Source organism: Salmo trutta, chromosome 30 (genome assembly GCF_901001165.1).
Source record: "Salmo trutta chromosome 30, fSalTru1.1, whole genome shotgun sequence".
Classification (NCBI taxonomy): domain Eukaryota; kingdom Metazoa; phylum Chordata; class Actinopteri; order Salmoniformes; family Salmonidae; genus Salmo; species Salmo trutta.
The window spans coordinates 12,664,863-12,684,079 of record NC_042986.1 but is presented as its reverse complement, the minus strand read 5'-3'; the positions used below and the strand labels follow the sequence as shown (position 1 = coordinate 12,684,079).

At 41.7% G+C, this 19,217-nt stretch overlaps 1 protein-coding gene across 3 annotated transcripts; it reads right to left on the bottom strand.

The window, feature by feature from the left end:
* Window positions 1–339: 339 nt before the first annotated feature.
* On the bottom strand, window positions 340–18,855 carry LOC115167981 (complement receptor type 2). Of its 3 annotated transcripts, none has more exons than XM_029722798.1 (12): window positions 18,758–18,855; window positions 18,384–18,423; window positions 18,062–18,224; window positions 17,720–17,908; window positions 17,389–17,488; window positions 17,039–17,112; window positions 16,758–16,940; window positions 7,536–7,712; window positions 6,021–6,065; window positions 5,149–5,190; window positions 3,209–3,254; window positions 340–2,473 (listed from the first exon to the last, which is right to left on the bottom strand). In XM_029722798.1, exons 3-12 carry the CDS (start codon window positions 18,138–18,140, stop codon window positions 2,449–2,451), a joined length of 960 nt encoding a protein of 319 aa, XP_029578658.1. In that variant the 5' UTR covers window positions 18,141–18,224; window positions 18,384–18,423; window positions 18,758–18,855; the 3' UTR covers window positions 340–2,448. The 3 variants fall into 3 exon arrangements, with proteins under 3 accessions (XP_029578658.1, XP_029578657.1, XP_029578659.1); XM_029722797.1 differs by having other exon boundaries at window positions 6,021–6,071; window positions 18,758–18,854; XM_029722799.1 differs by lacking the exon at window positions 340–2,473 and having other exon boundaries at window positions 3,205–3,254; window positions 6,021–6,071; window positions 18,758–18,854.
* Between the last annotated feature and the right edge of the window lie 362 nt (window positions 18,856–19,217).

Sequence of the window (19,217 nt, the reverse complement as noted above, 5' to 3'; positions counted from 1 at the left end):
AGTTTGGAGGTAGTTGCTAACTAGCGTTAGCACAATGACTGGAAGTCTATGGTAACTGTTAGTAGATACCATGAACTTCGTCATTGCGAAACTACCTCAAACGTCCTTAATACTAGATACAGATGCGTTTTTTTCAGTTCATTGCCAAAATCCTTAAGTATTCCTTTAAATTACATCAGAGGCCCAGAGCAGTTTCGGCAAGATAACAGACCCATCTGAGATGTGTAAATATTTGGTAAAGAACCAAGGACTGCCATAACCCAAACACAGTCTACTGTAACAGTAACTATGGATACTAGTTCAGTATCAAAAGTTTAATGGACAGACAAATGACACCACTTCATGTATAAATGAGCGCTGTTTAATTGATTGGCACATTAAACAAGTGAAGAAAAATAAATAAAATAAAACTTTCATAACTGGCTGACCACAACATACTAGCTTAAAAGTAGTTCCACACTGATAATAAAACTGGTTATAGACAGACAAAGTACAGCATTTAGTGTCAGTGGTGAGATCTACATTATACTTAAACACACATTAATACTTCATTTTATTCATTAAAATTGCTCCTGTTAGATAGTTGTCTTAGATATAATGAAAGATGACCTTCTGGAACATGCATTTTCATTCCATTTTGAAAAGATGCTGTTTTACATTTAGTACTGCTCTGTTTATTTAGTAGGGTACATTGCTTTATTCTGATCAAAGTCAAAACCTACTTTTATATTCACCTAACATTGTGCTCTACTAAATAACATGGGTTCGTATGAAGCAACCACTTGATAAGATCCCACGAAATACATAAGAAATTTAAATCGCATTTTCATCAACACTTTTTTTTTTTTAAGCTGTAAAGACCACCAGTATGAGACAATCAAGCAATGGAATGAAAGGGGGAGTGGAAAATGTCGGTCAAGATCAAATAAATACAGGGTATAACCGCAGAATGTTTTGTCTTTTCCATTGATAAGGCAAAGTAAAGAATCTAAAACGAACATTCAAAATTCACTGTGTTGATTTTCATCTACTTTGTATAAAGAGTTTTTCTACTTTACATTTACTGTTGAAGTAGTAAGCATTTTACTACTGTTACACACGCTATTCTGTGCATGTGACAAATAAACTGATTCATTTTAGCCTTATATATTAGTGAGAGCTGCAGGCTTCCTCCTAGAACACCATGGCCCAGTGGTCTTATTGCAAGAGACGTTGCAATAAGGCAGCAATTCAGCTGTCAGGTACAGTGGATGTTAAATTAGAAGTGGTTGAATAGCAGATCTCCAATACATTTGCTCAATATGCTTCAGCCAGTTGCCATAATGAATCTCACAGATTCAATGTGACAGATTCAAAACAGTTTACAGGGGAAAAAGTCTCAAACATGATTCATCTCTGGAAATAGACATAGGAACATTACAGGCATTTATTTCCCCTTTTTATTAAAACAAAAAGTTTTTACTTCTTTTTAAAAATACATCTTTCCTTGGCTTATCTACAGTAGAACTATACAAATAGGCTATAAGTTCAAATAAAGATTCCAAAGCTGGATCGTGAGCCAGAGCCCTTGATCCCTCAAAGAGCTAAACACAATCAAAAGTATACTCTAGTGTTTCAAGCATGGTCTCCTTGTAAAACCAAGCTTTTCAAATTCAAATTCACATCACAATACTTGTCTAAGGCCAATTGATTAGAGCTAAACTTGGCGAAAGCAATTGATTCACATTGAACCATCTTTGTTCTTGATCTCCAGGATATAAGCGTTTCAACACACCTGCAACCTGCTCTAGCAAACCAATACGTTGACCTTCGGTGGCATGACTTATATTAAGACATTGCGTCAAACGCACTCCGATGTATTTATTTGGTCAGTGAAGCTAAAACTTAATTAGGCTCTATACTCCAGCAGTTTTGAGCAAATGTTTGACATGAGGCGACAGTACAGAATGCCACATTTACTTGAGGGTATTTTCATACAAATCAGTTTTACTGTTTAGAAATGACAGCACTTTATGCATCTAAACTGTGAGTCTTGCTGGGCATCTTAGTGGATATGATTTCATTTATTTCAGAGCGGGCAAAACTGGCTTTGTGATGCAGGGTTGCCCTAAACGGCAGCTTCCATACATATGAGAGAATTTTAACTAAGAATGTTAGCAATGAGAAAGCAGGCTCAGATAAAGAAATAGTTATTTGTGAAGTACACTGGAAACATGAATAGTTACTGAATAATCAGGTTAGGCCACTCATTAAGCACAAGCTTCCAAATGGGAACGAACCAATTCATTCTTCATCATGAGGTTTCTAAACATCACGTAATAGAACTTCCTTTGAAAGGATATGAACCCAGTGTTTGGGAGGGGCTGCTGCATTCATAAGCAGGAGGGTAGTACATTAAAATCAGCCGCCTGTTCACTGTGACTCCCTTCTCAACGATGCAAGAGGAAACTAAGGCAAATAAGAAGCCCTGGCACTGAAAAATAAAATACCAAAAATGCAGTTAGAAAACTCCCGGAAATACATTTCACATTTATTTCTACACCTTCCCTGCTAAAAGAGTTAACATAAACGGGATACATTTGCCTTCAGAGTTATTAGTGGGTACACTTCCTAGGTAGCCAAATCAATAGCTGTAACCCAAAAGTTGAGCAATGTATTTCATGACTGCATTTCTGGATGACCAGGAGGCCAAACCTAGCCTGGAACCCAGACCTGTTCTGTGCTAACAATCTACTCCCTGCCATGTGTCATGGCAAACTGTTTGTTATATGACAGAGTGGTAAGGAGTGGAATGTTAGCACAAAACAAGTCTGGATCCCAGGCTAGGCCAAACCCATTGCCCCAACAATCTGTCACCCTTGCCCGACACGTGAGTGACAACCCCTCTGGACATCATCAACGACAGACCAACCAGTTCAATGTTTAAGAACACTAGAAGATTTGACAAAATGGCCATTGCGTTTACTTTGCAGCTTCACTACTGTGGCTGGTGTGTGTATATTGATATTAAACATCAGAAAGCTTCGCAAATATAAAGCATGCAGCATTTAGCTGAAACGGCATAGGTGGTTATGACAGCAGTAAGAACTCAAAAGAACACATGAAACTGAGTAACAGTTGTTTTAGTGAGCGCAAAGAAAAGAGGGAGGAGCCATGACAAGAAACAAGCCTTGATTGGATGTTAGTTAACGAAATGAGAATTACTTACTGTGCTTTATATTTGTAGATTATAAATCCTATAATACAACCAACGCCTAGAAAGAAAAAAGGAGAAATTTGAATCCTTTAGGTATTATTTGGTTTAACATTAAGTAGTTACATTTTTACTTGGCAAAGAGTTTAAAATCACAACATTCCTTGGTTGGGATGTCAAAAGAAAGGGGTATTGGTATAGGTTTGTGTGCCAGTAACAACAGAAAAGTATTACAAATAACTTAATGTCTGTCCTGCAAGGTAAGGCTTGAACAGAATACTACCAAGGTAATAAAAATAAACTCAGCAAAAAAAGAAACGTCCCTTTTTCAGGACCCTGTCTTTCAAAGATAATTCGTAAAAATCCAAATAACTTCAGATCTTCATTGTAAAGGGTTTTAAAACTGTTTCCCATGCTTGTTCAATGAACCATAAACAATTAATGAACATGCACCTGTGGAACGGTTGTTAAGACACTAACAGCTTACAGATGGTAGGCAATTAAGGTCACAGTTATGAAAACTTAGGACACTAAAGATGCCTTCCTACTGACTGAAAAACACCAAAAGAAAGATGTCCAGGGTCCCTGCTCATCTGCGTGAACATGCCTTATGCATGCTGCAAGGAGGCATGAGGACTGCAGATGTGGCCAGGGCAATAAATTGCAATGTCCGTACTGTGAGACGCCTAAGACAGGGAGACAGGACGGACAGCTGATCGTCCTCGCAGTGGCAGACCACGTTTAACAACACCTGCACAGGATCGGTACATCACACCTGCGGGACAGGTCCTGGTGTTACTCAGGTGCCCGAGTAACACCAGGAACGCACAATCCCTCCATCAGTGCTCAGACTGTCCGCAATAGGCTGAGAGAGGCTGGACTGAGGGCTTGTAGGCCTGTTGTAAGGCAGGTCATCACTAGACATCACCAGCAACAACATTGCCTATGGGCACAAACCAACCGTCGCTGGAACAGACAGGACTGGCAAATAGTGATCTTCACTGACGAGGCACGGTTGTGTCTCACCAGGGGTGATGGTCGGATTCGCGTTTATCGTCGAAGGAATGAGCGTTACACCGAGGTCTGTACTCTGGAGCTGGATCGATTTGGAGGTGGAGGATCCGTTGTGGTCTAGGGCGGTGTGTCACAGCATCATCGGACTGAGCTTGTTGTCATTGTAGGCAATCAACGCTGTGCGTTACAGGGAAGACATCCTCCTCCCTCATGTGGTACCCTTCCTGTAGGCTCATCCTGACATGACGCTCCAGCATGACAATGCCACCAGCCATACTGCTCGTTCTGTGCGTGATTTCCTGCAAGACAGGAATGTCAGTGTTCTGCCATGGCCAGCGAAGAGCCCGGATCTCAATCCCATTGAGCACATCTGGGACCTGTTGGATCGGAGGGTGAGGGCCATTCCCCCCAGAAATGTCCGGGAACTTGCAGGTGCCTTGGTGGAAGAGTGGGGTAACATCTCACAGCAATAACTGGCAAATCTGGTACAGTCCATGAGGAGCAGATGCACTGCAGGACTTAAAGCAGCTGGTGGCCACACCAGATACTGACTGTTACTTTTGATTTTGACCCCCCCCTTTGTTCAGGGACACATTATTCCATTTCTGTTAGTCACATGTCTGGGGAACTTGTTCAGTTTATGTCTCAGTTGTTGAATCTTATGTTCATATAAATATTTACACATGTTAAGATTACTGAAAAGAAACGCAGTTGACAGTCAGGACGCTACTTTTTTTGCTGAGTATGTTAAGAAATAAATTGGTACAGCAACATTGTTGCATGATGACTAGATTTGAAAATGTTCAACATAAAACCAAACAAATACTGCTTATCCTGTTCGTCTTTATAAGATGGAATATAGTACAATTCTTGTTTTATTTAACAGGTCACCATGTTGGACTGTTACTGTCATTATCCACACAACTTCTATTACAACTTACCAAGTCCACCTAGAACACCCACTACTATTTTCCATGTGTGGTCTGTAAAAGAAACAAACGAGGGAAGGAATATGCCATCATGAATTTGCAGTAAATATTAAATCATCACGTAATAGCCTAAATAATGCATGAACCATCAAAGATATCATATACAACACCAATAGATAGCAACTGGGAGACAGCTTACTGTTGTAACAACATGTACACGGAGTGTACAAAACATTCACATTGAGTTGCCCCCCCACCCCATTTGCACTCAGAACAGCCGCAATTCATCAGGGCATAGACTCCACACTCGGGGGCTCCCGAGTGACGCAGCGGTCTAAGACACTGCATCTTAGTGCAGTGGTTCGAATCCAGGCTGCATCACATCCGGCCGTGATTGGGAGTCCCATAGGGCGGGCACAATTGGCCCAGCGTCGTCCGGTGTAGGCAGTCATTGTAAATAAGAATGTTTTTTTCTTTTTTTAAAAGGGATGCTGGCCCATGTTGACACCAATGCTTCCCGCAGTTGTGTCAAGTTGGCTGGATGTCCTTTGGGTGGTGGACCATTCTTTATACATACTAAACTATTGAGCATGTAAAACCCAGCAGCATTGCAGTTCTTGACACAAACCGGTGCGCCTGGCACCATTCCCTGTTCAAAGGTACCTACATTTTTTGTCGTGCCCATTCACCCTCTGAATGGCACACATACACAATCCATGTCTCAATCGTCTCAAGGCTTAAAAATCCTTCTTTAACCCGTCTCCTCCCCTTCATCTACACTGACTGAATTGGATTTAACAAGTGATATCAATAAGGGATCATAGCTTTCACCTGGTCAGTCTATGTCATGGAAAGAGCATGTAAAACATCAATAGGCAGCTTACCGTTGGCCGCTGGGGGACTAGTGGGACCAGGATCAGGTGCACCATCTGTTGCTAAAAGAGGTGATATTAGGGATCACACACACACACTTAACACCAACAATTACAGCTTATTGATGTTGGATAAATAAAATAAATCAAAAGAATGCAGTGACAGAATTAGGTGGTGTTAGAGGCATGCCAGTGAACAAACTCCTGTTAAATTTAAACACAGCCAATACTTTATTTCTGTGTTCGAGGTAGTCTATGTGAAACGTAACTCAAGGTAGGGTTCAGCCCTATGTGAGTACAGATTGATGTTTACTTCAAATGTTTTTGATATGGGTTGTTTTTCCCCCATGTTTACTTATTAGGTACATTGTGATCTGAATATACAGTGTGTAACAATCAATCCTTTGTTTCAGGTGAAGGAGAAAAGCCACCATAAACTACCACTTGTTGCTGGCCAGGTTAAATTTGATTCAAGTGTTAATTAAGCACATTTTCGCCTAGTAGGGGGCTTTGTTGTCGTTGGAAGGGCTACAAAGGAATGCAATACAATTAAGCTAGTACTTATTCTTGTCTAGTCTGTCACAGCACTTTACTGTTGTGATCCCTCAAATGCTTTAGTCAGCCAGTGTGGTCTGAGGAGTAGAAATAGTCTTGGACAAGATGGCTAATCAATCACTAATAAAGTGTAAATCAGCAGACCTCAATGGAAGGTAAGCAGCTCACTAGACCATGGGATTGTTTGAATGGATCAAATGTTGAACTTGAACACCAGTTTGTTTTAAATAGTAACCAACTTTGCTTCTAAAAGCATTAGGGCTGTTCTGGGGAAAAATAAAATTAAAATCTTCTCTTTCAACCAATTGATTTTAAAACATGTATTTTTCCATATATAACCACACCTTGTGTGTTAATAAAATCAACTATTTATGCATTGAGATTTGAGGCTTTAAACTAGAGGTCGAAACTCCCCTTCTTGGACTGTGCCATCCCTGCAGCCTCTGCAATGGATTCATTCACTGAGATGGGCGTAAATAAGACCGGTGTCTTGTGTGCCGTATAAATAAACACACTTATTTTCCTACTCGACTAAAAAAAATTTTTCAAATCTTGGTCGACCGACAGCCCATTATTGACCAGACAGTCAACCAGTCAAATACTTGGGGTCAGCCCTAAAAAGCATGCAGGCGAGTAGCAAGGAATGGACTAGGAGGAAATTGATGGAAATCAAAATGACCAAATCCAAACTAATGCATTCAGGGAAAATAATTACCTGAGGTTGCTATGCACAGGCATGCATATGGTGAAAAATAATGATTAGCATTAAGACTAGGCCTACCACACCTACCATTGTGTTATCAAAATGTGTTATCAAAATGTGTCAATATGTTTATATAAGATAGAGTCAATTCAAAAAGTCTGTTTGCTGACATATTGGTCTTCTGGTCCTAAACACCAAATGACACACAAAATATCTAAGTTAAAATATAGGCTAAAGTATGTTAAGTAACACACTGAAACAAGCCTTACCTTTGCATGTGGGAATAGGAGCTGACCAGCCTTCTATTTCACATGTCAGACTGGCCTGTCCCGTCATCTCATATCCATCGTTGCACTCATACGTCACAAAAGACTTGTGCTTGTAGGGGGGCAAACGACCTTCAATCCTAACGCCATTCTCAACAACAGGAGCAGGACATGAAACCACTGCAGATGTAAACACACAGCAATTTCATTAGCTACTGTTGTGAACAAGGTGTGCCCAAGTTTATCATTAGCCTTTAACTATTTGAAGGCAATATTATCACAATTTTGCTATAACCACGTATTTATGAATTCTGGAACTAGGCCTTCAATAAATAAGCTAGAGTTTTTGTTACACACTTCGTCTGAGCGCAATGTTGCATCATGGTTTTTAGAATAGGCCCACAGTACACATAAACCATGTTTTAGACTGCTATATTAGCCTGTGTTGTATGTTTATACAACGGGTAGGTCTAATCCTGAATGCTGATTGGATAAAACTGCATTCCAGCCTGTGTATTTCACAAGTCACCACCGGCTAAATCTATGACGTTGAAATGCCTATTTACTATGTTCCGTTTCACTGCGCAATCCACTGTCTCATCAACCCTGCCAGCAAATGTATAAATAATAGCGCGGAAGGAGATGCCGTTTTACGATCCCGTAACCAATTTTTTTGTGTTATTTGTAAGTTATTTTGTTTATGATGTTTCTGCCACCGTGTCTTATGACCGAAAAGAACTTCTAGATATCAGGACAGTGATTACACACCCCATACTGGGGGAATACCTTTTCTTCAATTTACTTCAGACAAGGCCCTTATGCCTGTAATTCGCAGGAGAAAGAGGTATCGTGGACGAAGATCCGGGTGCCTTGTTAGGATCCGTCACTGAGAGGGTAATCTACCTTTTACCATCGGTCCCATTAGCCAACGTACAATCAATCAATAATAAAATAGGCAAACTACGATCACGTATATCCTACCAACGGGACATTAAAAACTGTAATATCTTATGTTTCACTGAGTCGTGGCTGAACGACGACATTAATAAACATACAGCTGGGGGGTTTTAAGCAGGATAGAACAGCGGCCTCTGGTAAGACAAGGGGTGGCAGTCCATGTATATATGTAAACAGCTGGTGCACGAAATCTAAGGAAGTCTCAAGGTTTTTCTCGCCTGAGGTAGAGTCTCTCATAAGCTGTAGACCACACCATTTACCAAGAGAGTTTGTATTTTTCATAGCTGTCTACATACCACCACAAACCGATACTGGCACTAAGACCGCACTCGATGAGCTGTACACGGCCATAAGCAAACAGGAAAACACTCATCCAGAGACGGCGCTCCTAGTGGCTGGGGACTTTAATGCAGGGAAACTCAAATCTGTTTTACATAATTTCTATCAGCATATTAAATGTGCAACCAGAGGATGGAGATTTTCTATACATATATATTATACATACAGCACCTTTACCACCTATAACTAAAGACCACCTTTACTCCACACACTGAGACACGTACAAAGCTCTCCCTTGCCCTCCATTTGGCGAGGGAGATCTGACCAAAATTCTATCCTCCTGATTCCTGCTTACAAACAAATACTAAAGCACCAGTGACTCAGTCAATAAGGAAGTGGTCAGATGAAGCAGATGCTAAGATACAGGACTGTTTTGCTAGCAGACTGGAATATGTTCCGGGATTCTTCCGATGGCATTCACTGGCTTCATCAATAAGTGCATCGATGACGTCGTCCCCACAGTGACTGTACATACATACCCCAACCAGAAGCCATGGATTACAGGCAACATCCGAACTGAACTAAAGGGTAGAGCTGCCGCTTTCAATGAACGGGCCTCTATCCCGGAAGCTAATAAGAAATCCTGCTATGCCCTGCGACGAACCATCAAACAGGCAAAGTGTCAATGCAGGACTAAGATTGCGTCGTACTACACCGGCTCCGATGCTCGTCGGAAGTGGCAGGGCTTGCAAACTATTACAGACTACAAAAGGGAAGCACAGCCGCGAGCTGCCCAGTGACACGAGCCTACCAGACAAGCTAAATTACTTCTATACTTGCTTCAAGACAAGCAACACTGAAGGATGCATGAGAGCATCAGCTGTTCCGGACAACTGTGTGATTACTCTCTCCGAGTAAGACCTTTAAACAGGTCAACATTCACAAGGCTGCAGGGCCAGATGGATTACCAGGACATGTACTGTGAGCATGCGCTGACCAACTGGCAAGTTGCTCTCGAGTGGTGCAGCGGTCTAAGACACTGCATCCCAGTGCTTGAGGCATCACTACAGACACCCTGGTTTTAATCCAGGATGTATCACAACCGGCCGTGATTGAGTTAGGGCGGCGCCCAATTTGCCCAGATTCGTCCGGGTTTGGCCAGTGTAGGCCGTCATTGAAAATAAGAATTTGTTCTTAACCGACTTGCCTTGTTAACCTGTTTGGGCTAGGGGGCAGTATTGAGAATTTTTTGAAAAAATGTGCCCATTTTTAACTGCCTATTACACCAACTCAGAAGCTAGAATATGCATATTATTGTTCAGGTTTGGATAGAAAACACCCTAAAGTTTCTAAAACTGTTTGAATGGTGTCTGTGAGTATAACAGAACTCATTTGGCAGGCAAAACCCTGAGACAGATTCTGACAGGAAGTGGATACCTGATGTGTTGAATTGACTTTCAGCCTATGCCATTGAAAAACAAAGGGGCTGAGGAATGTTTTGGCACTTCCTATTGCTTCCACAAGATGTCCCCAGCCTTTACAAAGTGTTTTGAGTCTTATACTGTGAGATCTGACCGAAGAAGAGCCTTGGAACGGTGATGGCCCATTAGACCCCTGGCGCGCGAGTTGATGGTGGGTACTCTCATTCCGAAACGTTTTAAAAGAGAACCCAATGGTCCGCCTTGAATTTTATTCATGTTCTGGTTAAAAAAGGCCCTAATGATTTATGCGATACAACGTTTGACATGTTTGAACGAACGGAAATATTTTTTTTTAAGTGAAGTGAAGTCCGGCTGGCTTAGGTCATGCGCTAACAATACGGAGGTTTTTGGACATAAATGATGAGCTTTTTTGAACAAAACTACATTCGTTATGGACCTGGGATTCTTTGGAAGTGACATCTGATGAAGAGAAGCAAAGGTAATGGATTATTTACATAGTATTTTCGATTTTATGGCGGTTAGTCTGTATCGCAATGCGTATTTTTCTGGCGCAGTGCTCAGATTATTGCAAAGTGTGATTTCCCAGTAAGGTTAATTTTAAATCTGGCAAGTCCATTGCGTTCAAGAGATGTAAATCTATAATTCTTTGAATGACAATATAATATTTTACCAATGTTTTCTAATATTAATTAATTATTTTGTTGTCATGACTTGACTGCCGGTATTGGAGGGAAACGATTTCCTGAACATCAACGCCATAGTAAAACACTGTTTTTAGATATAAATATGAACTTGATAGAACTAAAAATGCATGCATTGTCTAACATAATGTCCTAGGAGTGTCATCTGATGGAGATTGTAAAAGGTTAGTGCATAATTTTAGCTGATTTTATGGTTTTGGTGACGCCTGTCTTTGAATTGACAATACAATACACACAGCTATTGTCAATGTACTCTCCTAACATAACCTAACTTTATGCTTTCGCCGTAAAACCTTTTTGAAATCGGAAAACGTGGTTAGATTAAGGAGATGTTTATCTTTCAAAGGGTGCCAGATAGTTGTATGTTTGAAAAACTTGAATTTTGACATTTATTTGGTTTCAAATTTGCCGCTCTTGAAATGCACCTGCTGTTGATAGGGTGCGCCACGGGTGGCACGCTAACGTCCCACATAGCCCAAAGAAGTTAAATAAAGGTTAAATAAGGAATAAAAGTGTCTTCACTAACATTTTCAACTTGTCCCTGACAGAGTCTGTAATACCAACATGTTTCAAGCAGACCACAATAGTCCCTGTGCCCAAGAACACTAAGGTAACCTGCATAAATGACTACCGACCCGTAGCACTCACGTCTGTAGCCATGAAGTGCTTTGAAAGTCTGATCATGGCTCACAACACCATTATCCCAGAAACCCTAGACCCACTCCAATTTGCATACCACCCCAACAGATCCACAGATGACGCAATCTCTATTGCACTCAACACTGCCCTTTCCCACCTGGACAAAAGGAACACCTACGTGAGAATGCTATTCATTGACTACAGCTCAGCGTTCAACACCATAGTGCCCTCAAAGCTCATCACTAAGCTAAAGACCCTGGGACTAAACACCTCCCTCTGCAACTGGATCCTGGACTTCCTGACAGGCTGCCCCTAGGTGGTAAGGGTAGGTAACAAGGCATCCGCCATGCTGATCCTCAAAACGGGGCCCCTCAGGGGTGCGTGCTCAGTCCCCTCCATACTCCCTGTTCACTCATGACTGCATGGCAGGCACGACTCCAACACCATCATCACATTTGCTGATGACAACAGTGGTAGGCCTGATCAACAACGATGAGACAGCCTATAGGGAGGTGGTCAGAGACCTGGCCAGGTGGTGCTAGGACAACCTCCTCTCCCTCAACGTGATCAAGACTAAGGAGATGATTGTGGACTACAGGAAAAGGAGGACCGTGCACGCCCCCATTCTCATCGACAGGGCTGCAGTGGAGCAGGTTGAGAGCTTCAAGTTTCTTGGTGTCCACATCACCAAAAAACTAACATGGTCCAAGAACACCAAGGTGGTCGTGAAGAGGGCACGACAAAGCCTATTCCCCCTCAGGCGACTGAAAAGTTTTGGCATGGGTCGTCAGATCCTCAAAAGGTTCTGCAGCTGCACCATCGAGAGCATCCTGACCGGTTGCATCACTGCCTGGTATGGCAACTGCTCGGCATCCAACCGCAAGGTACAATAGAAGGTAGTGCGTACGGTCAGTACTTCACTGGGGCCAAGCTTCCTGCCATCCAGGACCTCTATTACAAAGCGGTGTCAGAGGAAGGCCCTAAAAATGTTCATAGATGCCAGCCACCCTAGTCATAGACTGTTCTCTCTGCTATCGCATGGCAAGTGGTACCGGAGCGCCAAGTCTAGGTCCAAGAGGCTTCTTAACAGCTTCTACTCCCAAGCCATAAGACTCCTGAACAGCTAATCAAAGGGCTACCCAGATCCCTCTTTACGTTGCTGCTACTCTGTTTATTATCTTGGCATGGTCACTTTAACTCTACTTACATGTACATATTATCTCAATTACCTCGACTAACCGGTGCCCCCGCACATTGACTTTGTACTGGTACCCCCTGTATATAGCCTCGCTATTGTTATTTTACTGCTGCTGTTTATTTATTTGTTACTTTTATTTCTCTACTTAATCAACAAAGTTAAGAAAAACGTGTTAAGGGCTTGTAAGAGTCATGACGTGGCCCTTTCTGGGTGTAGATCATGGCCCACGTGAGCATAGACATTACATCGGTGTCACGGAACCACACTTTTCTACTAAAATGTATAAAACCCACTCCTGATGAAATTCACACCAGACCACGGAAACCCCGGTGTTAGCTAAAGTTGCAAATGGTTGAATTTCTAAGACTAAAACATGCCAGGTGATGCTGGTGTGTGAAGTGGTTTAAACTACAACTCTACCAAAGGACAAGACTATACCATGTGAAGCATTGGCTACACGGCTAGAAATGGTTAAACTGAGACTATCGATTCCTACAGAATAAGAGCAAATTTTAGATGTATAATTACTAGTCTACAGCTAAAAATTACGCAAGTCTAGAACGAGAATACTGACAACCGCCGAAGCATCTATTTATGAGAACATTTATGAATGGTACTCTAAAGTATCCATTCTAACCACCTACAACCACAAAAGACAGACCAATTTTCGGGGAAACACAGCCAGAGACTTTTGTCCACTCTCTCCAGCAGATGGACCGGCGACCACAGAGAGAGGCAGCAAGAAATACTTGTAAATATGTCAATTGCAATTTATTTTCGAATGAGCGGTCATCGTTCATGTAAATTATTAGCAATTTCTATGAGTAGTAATCCTCTATGAGTTTCCCGCTCTTGAACTGCCACACTGCCCCTTTTCTTTGTTTACCTAGCCATCATATTGGTTTCGCCCGCTAGGGACTTTTCTTTGTATCATGTAGCAACACGATGTATGAACTAATTGTGTGTGTGTGTGTGTGTGTGTGTGTGTGTGTGTGTGTATGTATTTCTGTGATTATTTAGTTAGTAAATAAATAAGCCAATTTGTATATCGTTGAGTCATAATTTATACTAGGGTTTGTGCACATAACCAAGAATTTTACAACGTTTGGAATGAGACTGATGGAAGGTAAAGATGAATAATCATTAATAGAAGACTGTACTCGATCAGATATGAAAATATCTGAAGAGTCGATTCGGGAAATAAGGACTAAACATTTTCCCGTGGTGCCCTGACTTCCTAGTTGATTAAAGTTTCTGATTAGATTAATCACGTAATAATAATTACACATAGAAAACTGATTTGATAAAATAACAGTCTTCACATATAATGATAGTAAAGACAAGACATAAGTAAGCATTTCACTGTAAGGTCTACACCTGTTGAATTCGGCGCATGTGACGAATAAGATTTGATTTATAAACTTAAAAACCATCTAGACATCATCTCCCATTTCTTTTAGACTAGCATTTGGTTTTCAACAGCAGAGACGTATAAACCTTACCGTCTCGCTCTCCAACCTTCTCAATATTGAATTGCGATCTCCATCGTCCCATATAAAGTGAACGTGTCCGAACGAGACAGACAGCTATTTGAGCTGGTTGTCATAGCAACATACAAAACTTTTTTTCAGTTGACTGGCTAAATCGAAACTTTGTTGCCAAAACTAAAATGGATGGAACATTTGTCAGCAAGACTATTGATGAATCGGAAAAAGAGATGGCAATAATACCCAGGCATGCAGATTTGGGGGATACTGCATTGAATAGACCTAGAGAAAAGCTGCAACGAAAAAACACAGTTAAGAATACAAACTGGGCTGTGCGTTGCTTCGAGGGCTGGCTAGCAGAGAAGAAAAAAGTTGTTGACTTCAAAACTGTCACTAAGGAAGAGTTTAACATCCTTCTCTGAAAGTTTTATGGAAATGGACGAAATGGGAAGGGGGAGCAGTACAGCATAAGTAGCTATCTGGCACTCCGGAGTGGGCCCCCCCCCCCCATCGGTCGCAGCTAGTGCCTTATGAAGGACACTGAATTTACCACTTTTAACCATGTATTTCTGGGCAACATCAAAACAGCTAAGGCAGCAAGGAAAATATCACAAACAGCTACCCTCAAAACACCGATAAGGACATGGCCCTGCTCAAAAACTCCCAGGCTCTGAATCCCGGTACACCAAGGGGTTTGGTCCAAAAAGTGTGGTTCGACCTCCAGTTACATCTGGGTCGAAGAAGAAAACAGACAACTAAAGCCCAACTCATTCCTCGTGAAAACAGATGAGAACGTTCTAAGGTGTTGTTCATAGTCTGTTTGGGTTAATTCTAAGTTGCACTCGTAATTAGGCTACTGGAAAACAATAACACATTCTCTCTCTCTCAGATACGCCACTCTCGCATATAAATGAGGCCACAACAATCATCTGGACCCAAGGGAGAGGGGCTGGGAGTCCAAGAGGGGATTCGTGTTCAAGCAGCCAGGGAACCCACTATGCCCAGTGGCATCACTGGAGAAATATCTATCGAAATGCCTGGATAACGCCCTTGCATTTTATCTCCACCCAAGGAGAGGAGGGTGTATCGGGGACTCGATCTGGTACATGTCAGAGCCGATGGGCGTGAACTATCTGGCAGCACTTCTACCCAAGATCTGCAGGAACAACTACATACACAAATCACAGCATCAGGACCACGACAGTCCAGAAACTAGCCAATGCTGGTTTAGAAGCGAGGGAGATTATGTCAGTGAGTGGGCATCAGTGCGAAGGTTTGCTCCATAGCTACTGGCATCCCTCACCGACAGACAGAAAACACTGGAGCAACATCCTGGCCGAAAACAAATAGAACACTGCAGCACCATCAACACCCAAGGCAACAGAAGTAGTAACACAGACTCCGACAGATATTTCAACCAGGTGAATGTACAGATAAATGCGACATACAATAAGTAGCAATAGCTATGTCAGCTGTGATGGATAACAAAGAGTATGGTTTTGTTTATTAAAATCACCTCAAATTAATGTAATGGATTGTCTTTCTTCAGTTTCCTGACAAGCTGATTGTTATAGATGTATCCAAATAAAGCTAACTAGAAAACAGCTTAAACAAATGCAGCTACTTTGCTGTTATTCTGGCTCCACTTTGTCGCAACTAAGTTAGCCGTAGTTGGCTAGCTAGCAAGCAAGGGATAAGACCATTTGCCAGCCAGTATGGCATTTAGAACGAACGACTGGGTCGCGTTCATAGATACAGAACAAAAGACTGAATGACTCGGCTGCGTCTCTAGCAATCCTACATTTGTGTCAGGAATATATCTTGTGGAAAGATGAAATAGTATGAATAAATGAATCAAAATAACATTTTTAATTAAAATATGTCAATCATTATTTAAATATGTTGGTAACTTGCTGTATAAAAGTGATAATGTCCTCGACGCTGGTGTTTGGAGGATATTTTGGCACGGTTTGCCGGCACTCGACGAAAACGAACAACATCCGTGCCAACACTCCAAACACTGGCTTCTAGGGCATTATCACTTAAATGTCTCACGCACATCTCTGCTTATGTTATTTTTTTTTTTTTATCAGGCTAGATAGTGATATTTTTGTAATTTAATTTTTTTTTTTAACTGAGGTCATCTGGACCCTGACCTTGCTCATGATTGTGTGGTGGAGTAATGTAATCTGATTGCTTTCCCCTTAAGAGGCATTAGAAGTAGACAAAGGATCCATCAAACTCATTTGGGGTGTCATCATAGTGGTCTCTGACTTGTGGTCAGACTCGCTCAGGTGGAACAAACTTAAAACTTTCTCCGTTTTTCAAAGCTGAATTGAATGTCATTGAGAAAACAGAAAGGTGTTGAATCCTTTCTGAAGTCAAATAATCCAAGAAGTAATCTAGTTTTCAAAAGTATCTTATCAGTGTGAACAGTTCATACGAACAGTTCTATGTTTTGTCAACAACCATAATTATGACTTTAAAACAGAAGGGGGTAAAAAGGCAAGCTTTCAACGTACTTTTACACTCAGGTGGAGCCGGCTGGAATTCTCCCTCCTTTTCACAGACTATGGATTTAGTTCCAACCAGAGTGAATTCCTTCTCACAGCTATATTCCACAACACTTCTATAGTCGTACTCTTCTTCAGGTGGGATAACAGGTCCACCGTTGACAATGGTGGGGGGCTTTCCACACTTCACCACTGCAGAGTAGAACACAACAGCAGTTATAAACAGTTTTGATCTATTCTAGGCACAAGCATAGAACTGTTAAAGTTATTGTTATTTTCACTTGACTAACCTTGACATACAGGAACTCGGCCATCCCAGCCTCCGTCCAAACAGTTCCTTACACCGCTGCCTACAAGCATATAGCTGAGAAAGATTACACAATACGAGAGTATTTGGACCATTGGTTTTGGGATAGCAAGGGGTTACAACATACTGTTCACTGATCATGCTATCATAAGCTTTACAAACATTTCCTTTAGCTTTTAGTGAGGAAAAGTTTGAGATTTGGCCTGCAAATTGTCAACTTTGTGAAACATGACAGCTGACATGTTAATGTACTCAGTTGAGCCCTATTAAAAAGAGTGAGAGCGCGCACGCACAAGAGAGAGAGCGAGGGGAGGCAAATAGCCTTGCACTGACCCAGTGTCACAGGTAACAGCAGCTTTGGCACCGAACTGAATGCCTTCTTCGAAAATATATATGCCGTTCTTCACTTCTCCTGGGTGGCCACATGACTTTTCTGAAAACCATGAATAAAATTAGTCAGACTCATGTACAGAGGAAATGTAGGCTAGCTTGGAATAGACTTGTTTTGTGCGAACATGCCACTCCATGTCATATGCCAAACATAATTTGCACAAAACGGGTCTGGATTCCAGGCTAGGCTTAGGCTAGTATTTCAGAGTTTTCTGGATGGTCAATGAATATATAAACTTTTTACCACAATAATAAATACAATTATTGGAATTACTTTCGCATGTCAGTTTCACTTCACTCCACACGCCAGCAGTACAGGTGACTGATCGAGACCCTCCTGCACTGACATATCCAATTGCACACTCAAAAGTTGCTATCGTTCCATCTCCAAATGTCTCTTTGGTGATGAAGGTGTCTGTCAAAACCATGTTGGGCTTTCCTATGGGTTTGGAGCATTCTTGAGCTGAAAGATGTGGAAGAAAGAGTTCATGTTATTGACCAAGGCAGCCAAATGCAGGAGTCAAAACCTTTAAACCATAGACTGTATAAGCTTCAAGCCACTGACTGTAGACAGGGTGAGTTGCATAGAAATATAACTGATTCTAGTTGACCATACCTTGAACAGGAAGAACCATGAAGGCAAGTTGTACCATCCCTATTGTCAAGGGCCAACAGATGTATTTTGAGGGCTGCATGACGTCTTCTTTCCAGTAACAAGCAGCAACACACGATTTCCTGGATTGGTTGGTTTGCTTGTTCTGTAGTGTAAAGTTCCCCACCTAAACGGAAGAACGGGTGGGTATAATTCGTGGAACGTTCCAACAGGAATCTGTTCCAAAAACTTCGTAAATAACAAGGTTGCCCACAAAACGTTGTATAGCGGCAGTATAAAATATACCAGGTAGAGAGCGGGCAAATTTGTTTAGTTTTTCACTCACCACGTTTATTCCGAAAAATGTCTGTCCTCACTCTGGTAGCCTATGGACAAACATTAATAATAAGCTACGTAGGTGAATTGATCATGCTACTTTGTATGTGTTTGTTAGCATCCTTGTTATTTATGAAGTTTTTGGAACAGTTTCCTGTTGGAACGTTCCACAATACCCACCCGTTAGCTGGTACTGGATGGAACTGGCGAGATATCTAGCCTGGCTAATTAGCTAACGTTACAGTTTAACGTCATCGATTTATTGGTAACTTGTGGAATAGACACCGGCTGGAATGCGCTTTTAACCAATCAGCATTCATGATTAGACCCACCCGTTGTCTAATTTCCAATAATTATCAGGTATGGTATTTGGAAAACTCTTACCTTATTCTTCAAAGTCTGTATGCTTTCTTCAAAATCCAACTGTCAGCCTGTCTAGCAGTAGCAAATGTACGTTTGTGTTGCGCATTTTCTTCTTCTTTGGTGAGGTTAAACGGCGGTTGGCATCCCAATATGTTGCATTACCGCCACGAACTGGACTGGAGTAAAAATCCATTATACTTTGCGCTACAACAATGGAAAAGGAAGGGGAATGCCCAACCAACTAACCCTACACTGATTAAATAGCCCACCATCCCATTCCACTATTGTGACCCTATTTGATCCTACACCAGGCCACTTGCCTGGGAGGACAGGATACTGCACAGACCACTGGCCTGGGAGGACAGGACACTACCATTCAATACCCCCTGTGGCTCTTCTGCAGTTAAATCACAGAGAACAATGAGACAGCTGTACAATGAGACGGCTGTACAATGAGACAGCTGTATAAATGTGAAGCAGT